General features: G+C 35.4%; 1 protein-coding gene across 39 annotated transcripts in view; it reads right to left on the reverse strand.

Moving 5' to 3' along the window:
- The window catches only part of RIMS2 (regulating synaptic membrane exocytosis 2), a 570,974-nt gene that overhangs the window by 328,544 nt on the left and 223,953 nt on the right, over nucleotides 1-18,477 (reverse strand). For 14 of the 39 annotated variants that reach the window (XM_060196209.1, XM_060196201.1, XM_060196097.1 and 11 more), the window contains exon 1: nucleotides 2,717-3,124. The exons of the other annotated variants lie outside the window; for them this stretch is intronic. In XM_060196209.1, the coding sequence (XP_060052192.1) occupies nucleotides 2,717-2,838 (122 nt within the window). In that variant the 5' untranslated portion in view covers nucleotides 2,839-3,124. Of the gene's footprint in view, nucleotides 1-2,716; nucleotides 3,125-18,477 lie in introns of those variants that run through there. 39 annotated transcript variants of the gene reach the window in all.

An 18,477-nucleotide genomic window follows, 5' to 3' on the forward strand; every position in this document is an offset into this window, starting at 1 on the left:
TAATTATTATGGGAGACATTGATCATCTATTGATTGACACTGTGATAAAAGTAAACTGACCTACCATCTTAAAAACTGATAAAAGTGTGTTGAAGATCCATGAATAAGATTAGTTGCCAAAGAAAAGTCTCAAGAACAGTACTTTGAAAGTATCCCTTTGTAACAATATATTTTCCACTATTTGTGCATAGTACTATTCTGCTAGAACTTCTCCTAGAAGTCACTACAGTATAAAATACTATCTAAATGTCCAGATCTATTATTTTTCTATCAGTTTGAAAATAAAGGTTAATGTCAAAATTAAAGCACAGAGTATTCCATTTCAACTGGGCCAGATAATTAAATTCAGTTATAACAACCAAAAGATGGTTGTTCTTACTAGTTAGTGGTGGTAGTTATATAACTGTTGCCTCAAATCTCACCATCACTTATGCTCAGTCCAGACAATTGAAAGGCCTAATATTTAGAATCACTTTTAAGTTGTTGTAAGATCATAAGTTCTGATGACATATTAGGTTCATTCTTTTCCCATGACCTTTTTTTCTGAAGAATACTTTTTAAATTTTCTAATTTAGTAATAACTGAAATGCTGATGCCAAACCTTTGCATTTTTAAGACTCTAAGCAGAGTAAGGCTTCAAACAAACAAGTATAGTAATAGCTTAAACAATAGTTTAAATAAAAATTTTAGAAGACCCATTGCATCTGATCTGTATAGAAAGTAACCAAAATGTTTAAATAGATAGAAGTACTAAGAATTCACATAAACTTATTTTCATTCTTCATACTTCTAAAATAACAGTTTATTGTCAATCTGGTTTTAACTAATTCTAACAGTAAATCTAGTAAATTGTTTATGAAGATTAATAAATATAATTATGAAAAAATCATGTGCTTTTGAAGATTAATAAGTTAAGAAAATATAAAGTGAGAATATTACTTTCCTAAACAGAATGTATTCTTCATTGATTAATTGGTAGTTTCAGATAATTTTAGATAAAAATCAATATAAGTTAAATAAGACTGGTCTTATCGAAGCATCTAAAACTTTGTGATCAAATGTTTAGAGAATAGCATAAAATTCCATATTTTAATAATGATATACTTGTAAATACAACATCTCAATAATAAAATAAATGAAGCTGAAGTAGAGACACAGTGGCAGAGTAGTATACATACCACCACCACCACCGCCAAATAGTCTCATTTATTAAAACTAATAGTATATACTTTAAACCAATTCCTTATAAAACTATAAACTGCACAATTGCTAAAAGAATTATACATCTGTCCTTAATATTAATATTCTTAAATATATCAATACTTGGCATTAAAAAAAAAGATAAAAACCAAACAAGAATAAACCTTATAAAGATAACTATAAATTTTTAATCTTGGGGAGATTCAGGTCAAGAAAATACTTAAAAATCCATACTGCCTCTTTTGTTTATATATAACATGAAATACAGATTATTTTTATTACAAATTATAGATACCCGTGATATTTTGCTAATAAAAGCAATGTCTTAAAATCTAGGTTGCCTATTATAGAGTAACCTGACATTCCATATACATATTCAAGCTAGTCCAAAAATTTAAATTTAAAAACAAATTATTTAACTACACAGAATTGTACTGAGGAAAGAAGTGAAATCTTATTTTAAAATAAGTATGTTATGCCATGTTCAAAAAAAGAGTCATAAAGCCACCAGGAAACATTTAAATGTCAACCAATTTTAAAAGCCTCCTTTTCATCATCTAGATTAAGATCCATACTGTGTAATAGTTGTTTTATAATCTCTAAAATAGGCTAGCTCACACTGTTCAGAGATCCTAAGAGTAAGAAAGCAGCAAACCACTGAATAGTCTCTGCACTAGTAGTTTCCCCTCAATTTCTAGAAGGTTTCAGTGCACGTTCACAGAATTTCCTTCTCAGTTTTCTAGAAGAAGAAGTTTTCTCCACATATATTTAGCTAAAATGAGGTATTTTCTATACTATGTACATAACATTACAAATTCTCAAGAAAAAAATTAGCCTAAACATGGGAAGAATGCATGATAAACAGCATTTTTAAGCATTCTTTATTAGGCTGTCATTTCAACGTAAGCCATAGAAACCATCTAAAACATATGTTCATAGTTTCACAGCACTTGCCACAAACATAATCATGTTGAAAAAGCAGCAGGAATTTATGACAAAGCATACTTCCAAACTAGGCATCCTCATACAAAAAATTATTAACAATTCCATAATATAGCTTGCTTAAAAGTGGTTATTGATCTATCCTGCATAAATACCTCAGACTGAGAAAATATCTTCCGCATGTTTCACAAAAAGCATGCATGATTGCTAATTTGTATTTTCCAACAAATCACACATGATTATATAGCTCCGACCCTGTATATGCATGGTAATCACTGCCATGATCACAAAGAAAAAAAACCATCAAGCATTTTATTTATTAGAAAATGAAATCACGAAAGCGTCTGTATTATGTTTCAGAGGTCAAGCTAGTTAAATGTAAGAGGCTTTCTGTGCTTTCAAGTAAACCTATTTTTATTCTTAAAATCAATTAAGAACCCTAAATAAATGTTCATGATAAAAGACAACACCCCTGTAATACCACCATTTCAGTGCAAGAACAATATATACAGATATACAGGATTATAATTCTGGAAATATCAACACTATAAAAATGCAATTTAGCTTTACTCACCTTACATTGTTCAGTGTTTGTCCAAAAATCTCATTTTGTAAAATATTTGGTGGGGATGAAAAAACCCCATGAAAATGAGATAAAACAGAATTGCAGACCTGGCGCAATGTCTCAAATTGCATTTTCTTCTTCTCCCCCCCCCCTTATTTTTCCTTACCACCTGTCTTTAAAGTCATCTATTTGCAGGCACCATCAAATAAAAACATGCCAATCAAGTTCCATATTTCTCCTGAGCTCTGTAAAAACTGTGCTTAAATGAGCAGAGGTTGATAGTTAATTGTACAGTCATTATTCTTCTAATTCAGTCGTAGAAGATTCAGTACCCGTGCGGCTTTCAGCTTTCTCCTGACTGTAGCAAGAATTCTAAACAGCAGTAAGCTTTTTGGGCATTCCCAGCTGAAGTGTGAAGCTGAGCTGCTTTCATGTACTCTACTCATATTTCTTTGAGCCTATTAAAAACACGCAATGACTAGATGCTGTCGTCAGGAGTTTCAGCACATCTGGCTGCCAGCAATAAAATCTCAGAAGTAATAAAAATGGGAACAGGACATCTTCTTAATGTTACTACTGCATGAGAGGAAGAGACCCTTCTCTCTCCCTCTGAAAAAATGAACTCTAGCAACAGAGACTATATAGGTCTCTTCACTGTGCAGACTGCTGCACAGGGCGAGAACACTCTAAAAATAAGTGGTACATACTTCTTTTGATGTCATGAATAAAAAAAATGCCAGAAAATACGGCTTTCTTCACCAGCACTTACAACACCATACATATACAGATGTGGAAACCATGCATTTACATATTAATCCATTACTTAATTTTCATGTCTTTATTTTTAAAGATAAGTGTATAATGTTCAGTCTGGCCTTTGTCAAGTGGCTATACATAATAACTACATGATTTTCATTTAATTAATTTAGGATAGAGACAAAGAAATTTAAAGGCGAGGGGAAGATAGAGAGGTAGGGAAAGAGAGAGAGGAAGAGAGACAGGGAGTGAGAGATGCCTGCAGTACTGTCTCATAGCTCATGAAGCTTCTCCCTGCAGGTGGAGACCAGGGGGGTTGCTTTGAACAGTACTTGCACACTGTAATGTGTGTGCTCAACCAACTGTGCCACTATCCAGCCCTCTTTCTTTTTTTCTTATTTATTTACTTATTTTGGATAGAAACAGAAATTGAGAGGGATGGGAAATATAGAGAAAAAGAGATATTATTTTTAAAGTAAACCCTTTAAATTAAAATTAACTTAAATAGCACATTTAATATGTGTTTTCTCAAGAATATCTCTCTGTGTGTCTCTTTCTCTCTCTCTTTCACACACACACACACACACACACAGATACACATGCGTGCACACACTTACACATTCACAAACATATTACAATGGTAAGAGAGATGTTCATCTATTATTATTTTTTTCAAATATGGTGGTTGCAATATTTTCCAGAAATGAAAATTTGCTGAAAGTTCCAATAACCTTAGATCTTCTCCAGGTTGCTATCCATTCTGTTTTCAATAGACTTATAAATTATTATAGACCCAAGTGCAGTCATTTTCCCACAGAAATATCCTAAAAGGAGTGTATAAACCAATTTCAAAAACCAGCTCACTTATAAAGATGTGTAATATATTTACTGATCATTAATGTGGCATTTCTTTAATGGAAAGCACTTTTATTTTTAATCTCAGCATCAAGTCCAGTCCCATTTGTCCTCTTCCACAAACAACCACTATTTACAAACAGTCACTGAAATGAAAGTAGACTTAAATAAAAAAAGAAAAAAACTGAAAAATTCTTCCTTAACATCAAAAAAACATATCACCAAAGAACAACATACATATACCATATGGTGGAGGGAGCTTATACACCAGAAACCTTAAAATGCTACAAACCAATCATTAATCACTAATTAAGATTGTTTTTAATGAAACAAGATTACAAAACTTTTAAAGAGAATATGTATGAATGAATATCTATGTCCCCCCCTTAGATTCATAGCTGCATATTATTCACAACAGCAAGAGATGAAGCAACCTAAGTGCCCAGCAGCAGGTGACTGGATTAAAAAGCTACAAAATATATACTCTGGAATACTACTCTGCAATCAAAAAAGATAATATTGTGTCATTTGGGACAAAATATATGGAGATGACTATACTTAATGAAATAAGAAGTGAAAGACAACTACCAGAAGGATTCACTCATGTAGAATACAGAGAATTGAAATACACACAAAACAAAACAAAAACTAGAAGTAAACAAACCGCCTCTAAGACTTTATGAGAACTATAGTAGCTATTGTTGGGAAAATTATTGTTACTGTTGGGAAGAACACAGCACTTTGTTGGTGGGTATGATATGAAACTATACCCTGCAATTAATTAATTAACCATACCACTGCTCAGCTCTGGCCTACAGTGGTGCAGGGGATTGAATTTAGGACCTCAGAGTCTTATACATGAGAGCCTGTTTGTATAAACATTATGCTATCTCCCCAGCCCTATACACTGTAATCTTATAATTTTGTGATCCACTAGTCCAGTTCATTAACCCTTCTCCCTATCATTCTGTTTTCTAGGTATATGCACACAAAGATATAAACATATACAAATCTTAGCAGCTACTTGTGAATAAATGAATAAATAACATGTATATATGAATAACAAAAGTATCTGCTAGTGACATAATTAAGGATAATTCAGAGCAAACATCTCAAAGTTTTAAAGTCACAGTTATATTAAATGGCTTCCTTACTTTCCAAACAGAAACAAACTAATGTGCATGTGTTAAATGTTTAAATTACTGATCATAAGTTGATAGTTTTTAATTTATTAGAGATCAATTCCAATAAGTGGAAACATGCATTTTTAAAATATTAATTTAAAGACAACACTGTAAGATACATGTACATATAATTTGTTTTCATATATATCACCTAGGAGTAGATTCAATCTTCATCATCAAAAGTCCTAAAGTCTACATAATAATAATGTAAATATACTGTGAAACTCTATTGTTTAAAAATAAGTGAAAGTTTCTTAGGACTAGAGACATAGCATGGGGCTAGAGAGGCAGGATAATGCTTATGCAAAAAGACCTTCATGCCTCAGGATCCAAAGTCCCAGGTTCAGTCTCAAGCACCACCATAAACCAGAGCTTAGCAGTGGTTTAAAACAAATGGTGGGTAGCCAGGAGGTGCGCACCTGGTTAAACACACACATTACAATGCACAAGAACCCAAGTTCAAGCCCCTGATCCCCACCTGCAGGGGAATTCATGAGTAGTGAAGCAGTGCTGCAGGTGTCTCTCTAACTTTCCCTCTCTGTCTTCTTTCCCTTCTCAGTTTCTCCGTGTCTCTATCTAACAAGTAAATAATAAAAAAATTAAAATAATTTTAAAATATTCCCCAGTAAAGGAAAAAAGTTCAAAAAATTAAAAAGTGGGGACCAGGCAGTAGCGCAGCAGGTTAAGCGCACATGGTGCGATGTGCAAGGACTGGCTAAGGATCCCAGTTGGAGCCTCCTGGCTTCCCACCTGCAGAGGGGTCGCTTCACAGGCAGTGAAGCAGGTCTGCACCTATCTTTCTCTCCCCCTCTGTCTTCTCCTCCTCTCTCAATTTCTCTTTGTTCTATCCAACAACAATAACAGCAGTGGCAACAATAACAACAACAAAGGCAACAAAAATAGAAAAAATTGGCTTCCAGGAGCAATGGATTCGTGGTGCAGGCACCAAGGTGCAGCGATGATCCTGGAGGCAAAAAAAAAAAAATTTTTTTTTTCTTTTATGCTTTAAAGTTATATCTGAATCCAAGGTCAAATGCAGAGTTGAGTGGCTTAACTAAGGGAAACATCACCAGAAGGAACCTCAAAATAATTCCTTTGAAAGAGTCAGCAATACAGAACAACTGTCTTCCTTGGAACCCTATTTCCAAATTCTCACTAAGGGACTAACACTTCTTGTCCACTTTCCCTTAAGTTTTCTTTTTTTTTTTTTTTTTTTCCCTTAAGTTTTCAACATCCCAGAACTGGTTTCCTCTACTTTGCCTCCCTATTAACAATTTTCACAATTCATCTATAAAAGCTCAAATGTTGCATTCACAGGAAAACTTTCTCTGATCTTGAATAGGTCCCTATTGTGTATGCTCACTGTACTTTGTATTTCTTCTTTACCACATTTGATAATAGTTCAATTATATGTATGTATGTATGTATGTATATATGCATGTATGTATATACATATAATATAGGGCCCAGGCACTGGCACACTTAGTTAAGTGCATATCTGCCAGTGTGCAAGGACTCAGGTTCAAGCCCCTGGTCCCCATCTGCAGGGAGAAAACTTCACAAGTAGTGGAGCAGGGCTCCAGGTGTCTGTCTCTTTCTCTCTCTCTATTCCCTCTCCCCCTCTCCATTTCTTTCTGTCTATATGCAACAGTAATAAATATATATACATATAATATATGTATATATTTAAGATAAAATGTTTAATGTTGTTCATCCTCAGTTCTTGAGGTTAAGGCTCACTTTTGTTTTATGCATTTAGCAATATGCCAAGTACTTGGCAGGTACTCAGTAAATATTGTTGGATGACTGGATGTTCATATTTTCTTGAAAAGTTCATTATTATCATTCCATAAGAAGGATAGGAAAAAACTCAGGGTTGCATTTGATTCTTAATGCCTTTGTATTTTTTTTAGCCAATCACACTATATTGTACAGTTCATAAATGTAAAAGCATCCAATATATGCCATCACAAACACTGAACTCAGTGTGGATTTGCAGTGCTTTCATGACTATCCTGAATAATATAAACAATATAAACAACATTTGTTTAAAAGTTTCCATATAATGCAAGACAAATTGGAGCCATCTTTGAAAACTGAAAGAATGTAACATTTTAAGTTAAAGGGTCTGCATTTAGCTAACCATAATGCCTCAGGTTGCTTACACCTGAGTTATGGTTTCTTCAAATGCAAACTGTACCACTTATTGTATAGGATTACTACTGTACTAAAACACATAACATATGCAAAGACATGCATATGATATTTATAACATATATACAATATATAAAAATATACAAATGCATTCTTTAAACTTTAAAAAATATAGTATTTGGATGGAGATCCCAAATCTTCATCTGCAATATTTCAGCCTTTAGGTTCATGATTAGTCAATAATTTGTTCTGCTTTATATCTTAACCGGTTCCAAATGATACCATGATGCCAACCCAGACTACCCTGGGCAGATGACCCATCAATGTGTCCTGGAGCCCCACCTCCTCAGATCCCTGCCCCACTAGGAAAGAGAGAGACAGGCTGGGAGTATGGATCAACCTGCCAAATCCCATGTTCAGTACAAAAACAGTTACAGAAGCCAGACCTCCCACATTCTGCATCCTATAATGATTTGGGGTCCATACTTCCAGAGGGGTAAAGAATAGGAAAACTATCAAGAGAGGGATTGGATACAGAGTTCTGGCGGTGGGAATTGTGTGGAACTGTACCCCTCTTATCCTATGTCCTGTCAATTTCCATTTTATAAATAAAAATGTAAAAATAAATAAATAAATAAATAAACAAACAGTATTTGGAAGTAACTTACCAGAAACTATGTAAAGCATCAACTTTTTGGAATCAGGACCCTCACAATTATGTTCAGGTATCTTTTATTAGTCATTTGTTTACATAGAAACAGAATGTATTTGTCCAAAGAACAATAGTAACAAGGACAATTTCACTAAAGAAGATACCTAGAAAGTCAATTAATGCACTTGAGAATGCTCAGAAAAAACTCAAAGAAAAAAAATAACAATGTATTTTTGCCAATTAAATTGAGTTAATACAGAATTTTAGGAGCTTGGTGATAAAGAAGGGATATTATTAATAATGGATATTGCTAATCATGTGAAAACTAACACTGTAGTAGCCAGAGATTACTGTACATCTTTCTCATACAGTATTTGTTGGGGGACATGTACACTGGTAGAAATGCCTATTTTTTATTTCTTTATTGGGGAATTAATGTTTTACATTCAACAGTAAATACAACAGTTTGTATATGCATAACATTTCCCAGTTTTCCATATAACAATACAACCCCCACTAGGTCCTCTGTCATCCTTCTTGGATCTGTATTCTCCCCACCAACCCATCCCATAGTCTTTTACTTTGGTGCAATACACCAATTCCAGTTCAAGTTCTACTTGTGTTTTCTTTTCTGATCTTGTTTTTCAACTTCTGCCTGAGAGTGAGATCATCCCATATTCATCCTTCTGTTTCTGACTTATTTCACTTAACATGAATTTTTCAAGGTCCATCCAACATCGGATGAAAACGGTGAAGTCACCATTTTTTATAGCTGAGTAGTATTCATATATGTGTGTGTGTGTGTGTGTGTGTGTGTGTGTGTGTGTGTGTGTGTGTGTGTGTATATACATATATATGTATATATATGCCACATACCACAACTTGCTCAGCCACTCATCTGTTGTTGGACACCTGGGTTGCTTCCAGGTTTTGGCTATTACAAATTGTGCTGCCAAGAACATATGTGTACACAGATCTTTTTGGATGGGTGTGTTGGGTTCCTTAGGATAGATCCCCAGGAGAGGAATTGCAAGATCATAGGGTAGGTCCATTTCTAGCCTTCTGAGAGTTCTCCAGACTGTTCTACACAGAGGTTGTACCAATTTACATTCCCAACAGTAGTGCTGGAGGGTTCCTTTGACCCCACAACCTCTCCAGCATTTGCTGCTGTTACCTTTTCTGATGTATGACACTCTCAGAAGTGAAGCGATATCTCATTGTTGTCTTTATTTGCATTTCTCTGACAATCAGAGACTTGGAGGAGCATTTTTTCATGTTTTTCTTGGCCTTTTGGATCTCTTCTGTGGTGAATATTCTGTCCATGTCCTCCCCCCATTTTGGATGGGGTTGTTTTTCTTGTTGTTGAGTTTGGCAAGTTCTTTATATCTTCTCCCATTCTGTGAGGGGTCTCTTGGTTTGTGTAGTGGTTTCTTTTGTTGTGCAGAAGCTTTTAAATTTGATATAGTCCCATAGGTTTATGCTTGCCTTAGTCTTCTTTGTAATTGGATGCGTTTCATTGAAGATGTCTTTAAAATTGATGCAAAAAAGAGTTCTGCTAATATTTTCCTCTAAGTATCTGATAGTTTCTGGTCTAACATCCAAGTCCTTGATCCACTTGGAATTTACTTTTGTATTTGGTGAAATATAGTGGTTCAGTTTCATTCTTCTGCATGTTTCAATCCATTTTTTCAAACACCATTTGTTGAAGAGACTCTCTTTCCCCATTTAATAGTCTGGGCACCTTTGTCAAAGATTAGATGTCCATAGGTGTGGAGGCTCACTTCTGGGCTCTCAATTCTATTTCACTGGTCAGTATGTCTATTCATGTTCCAGTATCAAGCAGTTTTTATGACAACGGCCTTATAATACAATTTGAGATCTGGGAGTGTGATGCCTCCAGTTCTGTTCTTTTTTCTCAAGATTGTTTTGGCAATTCTAGGTCTTTTCTGGTTCCAGATAAACATTTGTAGCATTTCTTCTATTCTTCTGAAAAAAGTGGTTGGGATCTTCATGGGGATAGCATTAAATTTGTATATGGCTCCGGGTAGTATATTAATTTTGATGATGTTAATTCTTTTTTTTAGTTTGGTGTAGTCTCATTTATTTAATCTTTTTTATTAAAAAATGGAAATATTGACAAGACCATAGAATAAGAGGGGTACAATTCCACAGAGTTCCTACCACCAGAGCTCCATATCTCATCCCCTCCATTGAAAGCATTCCGATTCTTTACCCCTCTAGGAGCAGGGACCCAGAAACGTCTATTTTTAATATTTTCACACAAGGGCTTCATCCCAGTGCAATTTCATCACTCCGAATGGGTAATTTTTGTTTGTTTTATTTTTTCCAGATAGAGAGAAAGAGGTGACAGAAAGAGGCATGCCACAGCTCTGCTCCTCTGCTCCTCTGCTCATGAAGCTTCCATTAGTTTGGTGCTTTCATATGGTGATGGTGGGATCAAAACCAGGTTCTCACACATAGTAAAGTGTGTACTCTTAATGTATCCTAGTTCCTTGGTAGCTACTTTTTGAGAGATACTTAGTAATATATAGCAATATTTAGTAATATATAGCTAAAGGAAACGTAAAACAAAGGTTGTAATTAGCTGTATTTTGATAGGAAGGGCACTGGGGAGCATATACACGGTGATAGTAGTGTGTAGAGAGCCATCTTAGATGATAGGAAACTGGGAGTCGGGTGGTAGCACAGCAGGTTAAGCGCATGTGGTGTAAAGTGCAAGGACTGGCATAAGGGTCCTCGGCTCCCCACCTGCAGGGGAGTCGCTTCACTGGCAGTGAAGCAGGTCTGCAGGTGTCTATCTTTCTCTCCCCCTTTCTGTCTTCCCCTCCTCTCTCCATTTCTCTCTGTCCTATCCAACAACAATGACATCAATAATAACAACAATAATAACTACAACAACAATAAAAAACAATAAGGGTAACAAAAGGGAATATATATATATATATATATAATAGTAAACTACTCGTATGACTACATCAGTTTCATAAATCATTATGTTCCCTAGTAAAATGATTTGCAAGAAAATATGTAACTGGAAGTTCAAAAAGTTCAAAATCTGAGGCAACTAGCAAAATAAATATCAAAATGTTATTGATTTTAATCTTATAAGAATACATCACAGATTTTCCTTTATTTTGTTTCGATAACTGGACCACAAAAAAACTCCATAGTTTAGGCTGCCCACAACATACAATTACAACACAATCATTAAGTATAACACATGAACTTTCACAGAGCTGTGGCTAAGGAAGCCAAATACTAGATTATCAGTTTTCACATGATTAGGAATGGCAAGTAATTACATCTCTTCTTAATCACAAAGTTCCTAAAATTCTGTAGTAACTCAAATTGTTTAGTTGGTATTATGAAACATCCCAGAGATGATAAAACTCAACTTGACACTAACTTAATTTGCATTATCCTCTAAAACATAGGCCCTTAAATTAAAATGATTTTTAAAAGTCTTGGTTTACATGTGCCTACTGGCTCCAGGAGTTAATGCTCATCAAATGACAGTTATCAAGAAGGCTGAAAAACCTCAAGAAATCAAAACAAGAAGTTCAATGGCACCTTCATTGAAGGGTGACTTTCAGGAGTACTTTCAAAAATGGAAATAATAACAACCTTCTAAATATGGTATCTTCCCAGTAGGATTTCAAGAGAGAGATAATTTACTAATTTTCATTTTTGTCAACATAAGATACTAAGGAAATTTTCCAGATAGCATCCTTCTCTGATTAGTTATTCTAATCAATGCAAATTACTCTCTGGGCTCTGGATCTAAAGAAAGAGGAGTTGGGATTAATTGTTAAAGCTACCAGCTCTCCTTTACATTTTTTTCTCATCACCTTTACTAAAGATTAATTTATATAAATTAAAGTTCACCTACTTAGATGTAAAAAAAGTTAACACAAAAATTAAAGACTAAAAATTGGGAAACTGTACTTTTAAATAACAACACGAGTTTCTGCCTGCTAGGGCACAATTATCGTTTGTATATTTAAATTTTTATAGCTACACAGGTATCTTCTGGGTTTAATTTTTAATTTTCAGAGCATCAATGTGATTCTATTATAATATTCCATATATGCAAGTATACAAGCACAGTTTTCCATGTACTGAAGTTGCATAATATCTATAGCATGTACAACCCATAATAAAAATCCATAGAAGAATTGCTCATTTTCTAATGCATCTATAGTTTTATTTAATTGAAATAACTACACTATCTACTACTTTATTCTTGTTCTATTTTCTAACTGAAGCATTTTACTGATAAAAATCTAAGAATTATAAGGTGTCTTTGCATTTTTTGCAAGCTAAAGTCTTGTACTATAAATACTTCCCTGAATGAAGTAAGATGTAGGACTATTCACCTTAGGGATAACAAATAAGCAAGGAAATAAAAGACAGATGATTAGATTTTTTTAAAAACAAAAGAAAGAATTCAATGAAATTAAATTGGTCTGTGCTTCAACTTAGGGCAGACTTCATGCTATAGTATATCCAGAAGCAGAGAAAAGGCAGATTAGCTCCAACCTAAATAAGCAGCCTACAAATCTTAAAGATGATTAACACATTTCAACTCAGAAAACTTTAGATAAAAATCCATAAACAGTTTAATTAAAAAAACTGATGTTTTCATAATATTTTTGAATATGTTGATGCTCAATTGTTTTCTAATATAGAAAACAATATTCTGTAGTCTTTCCCAGTACTATGTATCTGGCTGTCCCTAATCCCAACCACTGCTATAGAATAGCCTGATCAGTTTCTACCTATATCCAGTTCAGTAAGAAAAAGGAGGAAAAGGAAGAAATAGAGGAGTGGGGGGGGGGAGCAGAAGGAGGAGCAGGAAGAGGAGGAAAAGGAGGCGGAGAAGAAAGAGCAGCAGCAGCATAGTGCAAGTCTCCACAAACATATGAAAACCCCCCACCAATCCAGTCTGGGAGGTGCTGCAGCAGCTACAGCATTGGACTTGAAAGCATGCGGTAGAGTTTGTTTGATCCTTGTCATTGCATGTGCCAAAGTAATGCTCTCTCTCTCTCTCTCTCTCTCTCTCTCTCTCTCTCATCAAGAAATAAAATCTGTGAATGAGGAAGAAGAATAGGAAAAGAAGAAGGGGGGGAGAAATGCCATCATTATCATTTCTCTGACTCCTCTTTCTAGTACAAGTATATGAAGGCTAATCCTACTGTGCTTTGCATTGTTTTTTTTTTTTCTTTATTGTGGGGATTAATGGTTCATAGTCAACAGTAAGATAGAGCAATTGGTACATGTGTAACATTTCACAATTTTCTCATAACATTCTAAACCCCCAGCTAGGTCCTCCTCCTCTAACATGTTCCAGGACCTGAACACTACCCTTGCCCCACCTGAGAGTCCTTTACTTGAGTGCAATATACCAACTACAACCCAAGTTCTGCTTTGTGTTTTATCCTCAGCACTGTTAATGAGTGCTATTTCATCATTTCAATAGTTCAGTAACAGAGCTGCTCTTTACAAGAGCAGTTCCCAATCTATAAGCTGGAAGCAGAAGGAATGCATATCCCACTTTAGATATAAGAGTCTGGTTGTAGAGTATCAAACTTAAGTTTAAACTCCAAGATGAAAAATTCCAGAGTAATTATCTACTTTGACACCTAGAGATATAAGGACTATCTGTGATTTACATCAAGCTTTGTTTTTCTTCTCCTCTACCTCACCTTACTGGTTTAACCCCTATGCTTCTCTCAAATGCCTTTGGATAATTAACTTGCCTGCATCATGGAGACTGTCATGACCTTTATGTATTGTATCAATTCTTGTTATACCAGCCCCCTACCATAGGGGCAAGCTGACCATTTCTGACATATGTGAAAAATGTTCTTTGTTTAACTCTCTATATAAACCTGTACCCATCTCCAAATAAATGAGTGTTTGTACCAGAGTACTCCCTGCAGCCTCCTTTCTGAATCACGCAGTCCCTTCTTCTTCTAGCGTTTGCCATGCGGTCCCTAAGACCTGGTGAGGGAGTCGGTGGCTTACCCCCTGGCTGGGGCCACTCCACGTGAGTGCCAGCAACAGTGCACAAGGACCTGGGTTCTATTCCCCAGCGCCCACCTGCAGGGGGAAAGCTTTGAGAGTGGAAAGCAGGGCTGCAGGAGTTTCTCTGCCTAACTCCCCTTCCTTCTCAATTTTGGGCTGTCTCTATCCAATAAATAAAGATAATTTTTTAAAGCATTACTATAATGTCCTTTGAATTCAGAAAGTCCTAGGAAAGTTCTCATGGTCGGGGAAAAAACATAGCACACAAGTTTATGCAGCAGATTTTAATGTCTGAAGAATCAGATGTCCCAGGTTCAATTCCTAGCAACACCATAAGCCAGAGCTGAGCAGTGCTCTGATAAATAAAAAAAAAAATAAAAACAAACAAAAAACACACACACACAGAGAGACACACACATAACACAGGGCCAGATGGTGGAATACCTGGTTGAGCACACATGGTGCAATGAACAAAGACCCAAGTTCAAGCCCTTGGTCCCCACCTGTAGGGAGAAGCCTTACAAGTGGTAAAACCAAGCTGCAGATGTTGCTTCCTATATGAATCCACTATTCCTGAAAGGAATTTTTCCCCATTTTATTGAATAGGACAGAGAGAAATTGAGAAGGGAGGGGAAGATAGAGAGGGAGAGAGAAAGACACCTGCTTGTGAAGCACCCACACACACACACACACACACACAGGTGGGGAACTGGGGTTTAGAACCAGGATCCTTGCCCGGGTCCTTGTGCTTTATTCTATGTGCATTTAACCCAGTGAGTTGCCAGGTGTTTCTCTCTGTCTTCCCTACTCACTCTCTTTTTGAATTCTCTCTGTCTCTAACCATACTCCCAATGGGGGAGAAGTGATAGGATGAAGAAGATAAGAGGGCTCTGAACTCCAGTTCCATCAGCACCAAGAGAGAGAAAAGGAAAAGGGGAGGGACATTTAGAGGTAGTAATGATGTCATGAGTGCCTTGGAGGGGGAAGAGAGGAAGGGACCTGGAAGAAAAAGGGGGCAAAGTAAATCATCAAACTAAGAAAGGAAAAGCATGTAAAAGACAAAGAAAAGCCATCAATCACAAAGGCCGGAAAGAAATCAGCAGAGCGCAGTAGCCTGAAAACTAATAAAAGACAGTATGTTAAGAAGAATGCTATGATCTACTCTGTCATCTGAATTTTCAAGAATTTGTGCTTTTGATTCGGTGCTGCAAAACACTTCTCCTGCACATAGTTCTTGAAGCCTAAAATCACTAACTCCATAAGGCCCAGCCCTTAGCTTATCAAAATTGGCAGGGACAGACATTTTCTAAGTTTCCATAGTCAAACCTCTTTGTCTCTTAAGTCAAGAAAACGTTTAATCTTGGCTAAGTCAAAGCAGATGGCTTTGTTTAAATGAACTCATGCAAATACAAATTTATTTTAAGTCAACTCTACCTATTTAAAAAATTACTATCAGACAAGTCTGGCCTTTGCCAATTAACAGGGATCAAATTTAATCAGAAAACTCAGCTAATTATGAGTGAAGGTGACTAAGCACTAAGTACAAAGAAAAGTAAACAAATTCTATTTTATCAATTTCCCATATGGCATACTCCTTTTCTTACCAGATCTTTCCAAAAATACCTAGCTTATTTATTGAGTTTATTATAGAAACCCCTTGTGATTCTAATGAGACTTGCAATGACAAAAGAGGAGCATTTAATGTGTGAATCAAGTCATCTGTGATGTTCCTGTGTTAAAAGAAGCTCCTTGAACTCACATTCATGTACAGGTTCTGCCCCATTTTTATCACCTGACTGGGGGAGACAGTGAGCATCTGAGCACCACTCCCACCGCCAACTCAAGTCTGCATCTTTGTATAGTCCCCCATGTCCTCTTAACCGCTCCTGTGTCATTTCAGAGTTCTTGACTACCACAATAGGTCACATCTGTCTTCTCCCATCTTTCTCTCTATCTTCTCCCTTTCTTTGTTTTTTGAGTTCCACCTATCTGCGAGGTCATCCCATATTCTTTGTTTGTTTTTTGCTACTCTTCAAAGCAAACATTTTTTAACTTGTCTGTAGTGGTTACATCTACTTCCTCATTTTGCAATCTCTTTCCAATGTATAACAATCATGTTTCTATCTCTAACACTCCATTAAAATTGCTCTCGCCAATGACTTTGTGTTGTCAAGTCCGAGGATAATTCTCTGTGTCCAGTTCTTAACACGAGTTCCCTCCAGCATTTGACACTAATGCTATAGTCATGGCCCTTAAGCCAATGTTACTCTTTGTTCCTGAGATGTAGTACCAGAAGCTCTAGTGTTCCGGTGTCATACTCCGTCTCTATTGGAAGAAAGTTGTCCTGGGGTAATTAAAAAAATAATAATTAAGTTTTAAAAAGAGGATAATTTCATGTTTTTTAAGTGTTCCCAGAATTTTTTTTAAGAATTATGTGAAAATACAATGATGGCCTTGAACATAAACAAAGCTTCCTGATCTGTTGTTCTGAAAGAACAAAAGCATTAAGAGACATTAAAAACACTGGATCAGAATATATTTTAGAGAAAGGGGGAAATACTACATTGGGGAAAAAGAAAGTTTTCATAGTCCTCCCTATTTGCATGACTTTAAGTCTTATTAAGCAAAGGCAAGAAGAAGAAACAGGCTTATTATTTTCCAGAGAGGAATTTTAAATCATACTTCAAAACTTTAAACTATGTCAAGGATTTTATAAGTGAATTTCTGGTATTATAAAAGTGAAAAGAAGTTATTTTTTAGATCACAACAACTTGGAATTTGTATACTCTTTAGTTTTGCAATGCTGGTTGTTTAAAACATGAATATTTTCTGAGAGATACAACTAGAAAATGTCAATTCTACCTGCTCTATATATACAAATCAGATCTCATGCAGACTAAAATGAATAGAAACTGGATACACAGAAGGTTCATAACAATTTTAAAATACTGCAGAAAAAATAAGTTAAAATAGCCCCTAAGAAACACAAAAAATGCTCAGTTGGATATATATTAAAATAAAAACCTAATATATTAAAATAAAATAATATATTAAACCTAATATATTAAAATGAAACCCTATTAAAAGAAAAAATGGAAGGGGGTTGTTCTCTCAGCAGAGAGAGGGAAGTTACATTAAGTTTAATTTTCTAGCTCAAGTTCTAGGAATCACAGTGAGAACTGTTTCTCAGGAACCTTCAAACCAACCTTGAAAGACCTTTCCAAAGAGTTCCAAATCTTACTTCCATATCTCCTGTTGTGTCAAGTATTATCTTGCAGATAATCACAGAATTAAAAACAGTTGATAGTAGATAACAATTCTGTTTCTACATACTATTTTTTACTTCCATTGTTTTTGAAAAAAAATATTATAGCCATAGATTATTAAGGAAAGAATCAATATTCTATTTTAATGTTTTTAACAACAAACTATATCCCAAATCTTAAAATTATAGCAATTTATCATGTATTGAACTATCATACTATGCATGAGGCTAATTCCTACTTCAGGGTACCTAGAGATAAAATAGATCACATAAGATTAAAAAACTAAGATAAATATGTACTAATATGACTATGACCCACATAGTCAACGACTGCCACCTCTCCAGATTCAAAGGAGGTCTCGAAACCTTACATCAGGCTCAACCTGACGCTGTTGACTGGCTACGGAAGAAGGGCAAACGCTAGAAGAAGAAAAGCAATATTAATGCATCTTTGCCATACCCTATTACCTAGAAACATGAGTCACAGCTCTAATACACACTCATGGAAAAGGTAAAACACATTAACTCAGGTTAACTCAGGATCCTATCTACTCCACATGCGTAGTAAACATGCAGTGTGGCTATTACTATTAAGTTAATAAATATAAAATAGGGGCCAGGTGGTGGCAAACCTGGTTAAGTGCTCACATGAAAGTGCATAAGGATGCAGGTTCAAGCCCCTGGTCCCAATCTGCAGGGGGAAAGCTTCATGAGCGATGAATCAGGGCTACAGGTGTCTATCTCTCACACTATCTCTACCTCTCTCCTCTCAATTTCTGTCTCTATTCAATAATAAAAATAAAAATTAAATATAATGCATAGTGTGAGGTTGTTTTAGTTTTTATTTCTAATGTGG

Source organism: Erinaceus europaeus, chromosome 1, assembly GCF_950295315.1.
Source record: "Erinaceus europaeus chromosome 1, mEriEur2.1, whole genome shotgun sequence".
Lineage (NCBI taxonomy): Eukaryota > Metazoa > Chordata > Mammalia > Eulipotyphla > Erinaceidae > Erinaceus > Erinaceus europaeus.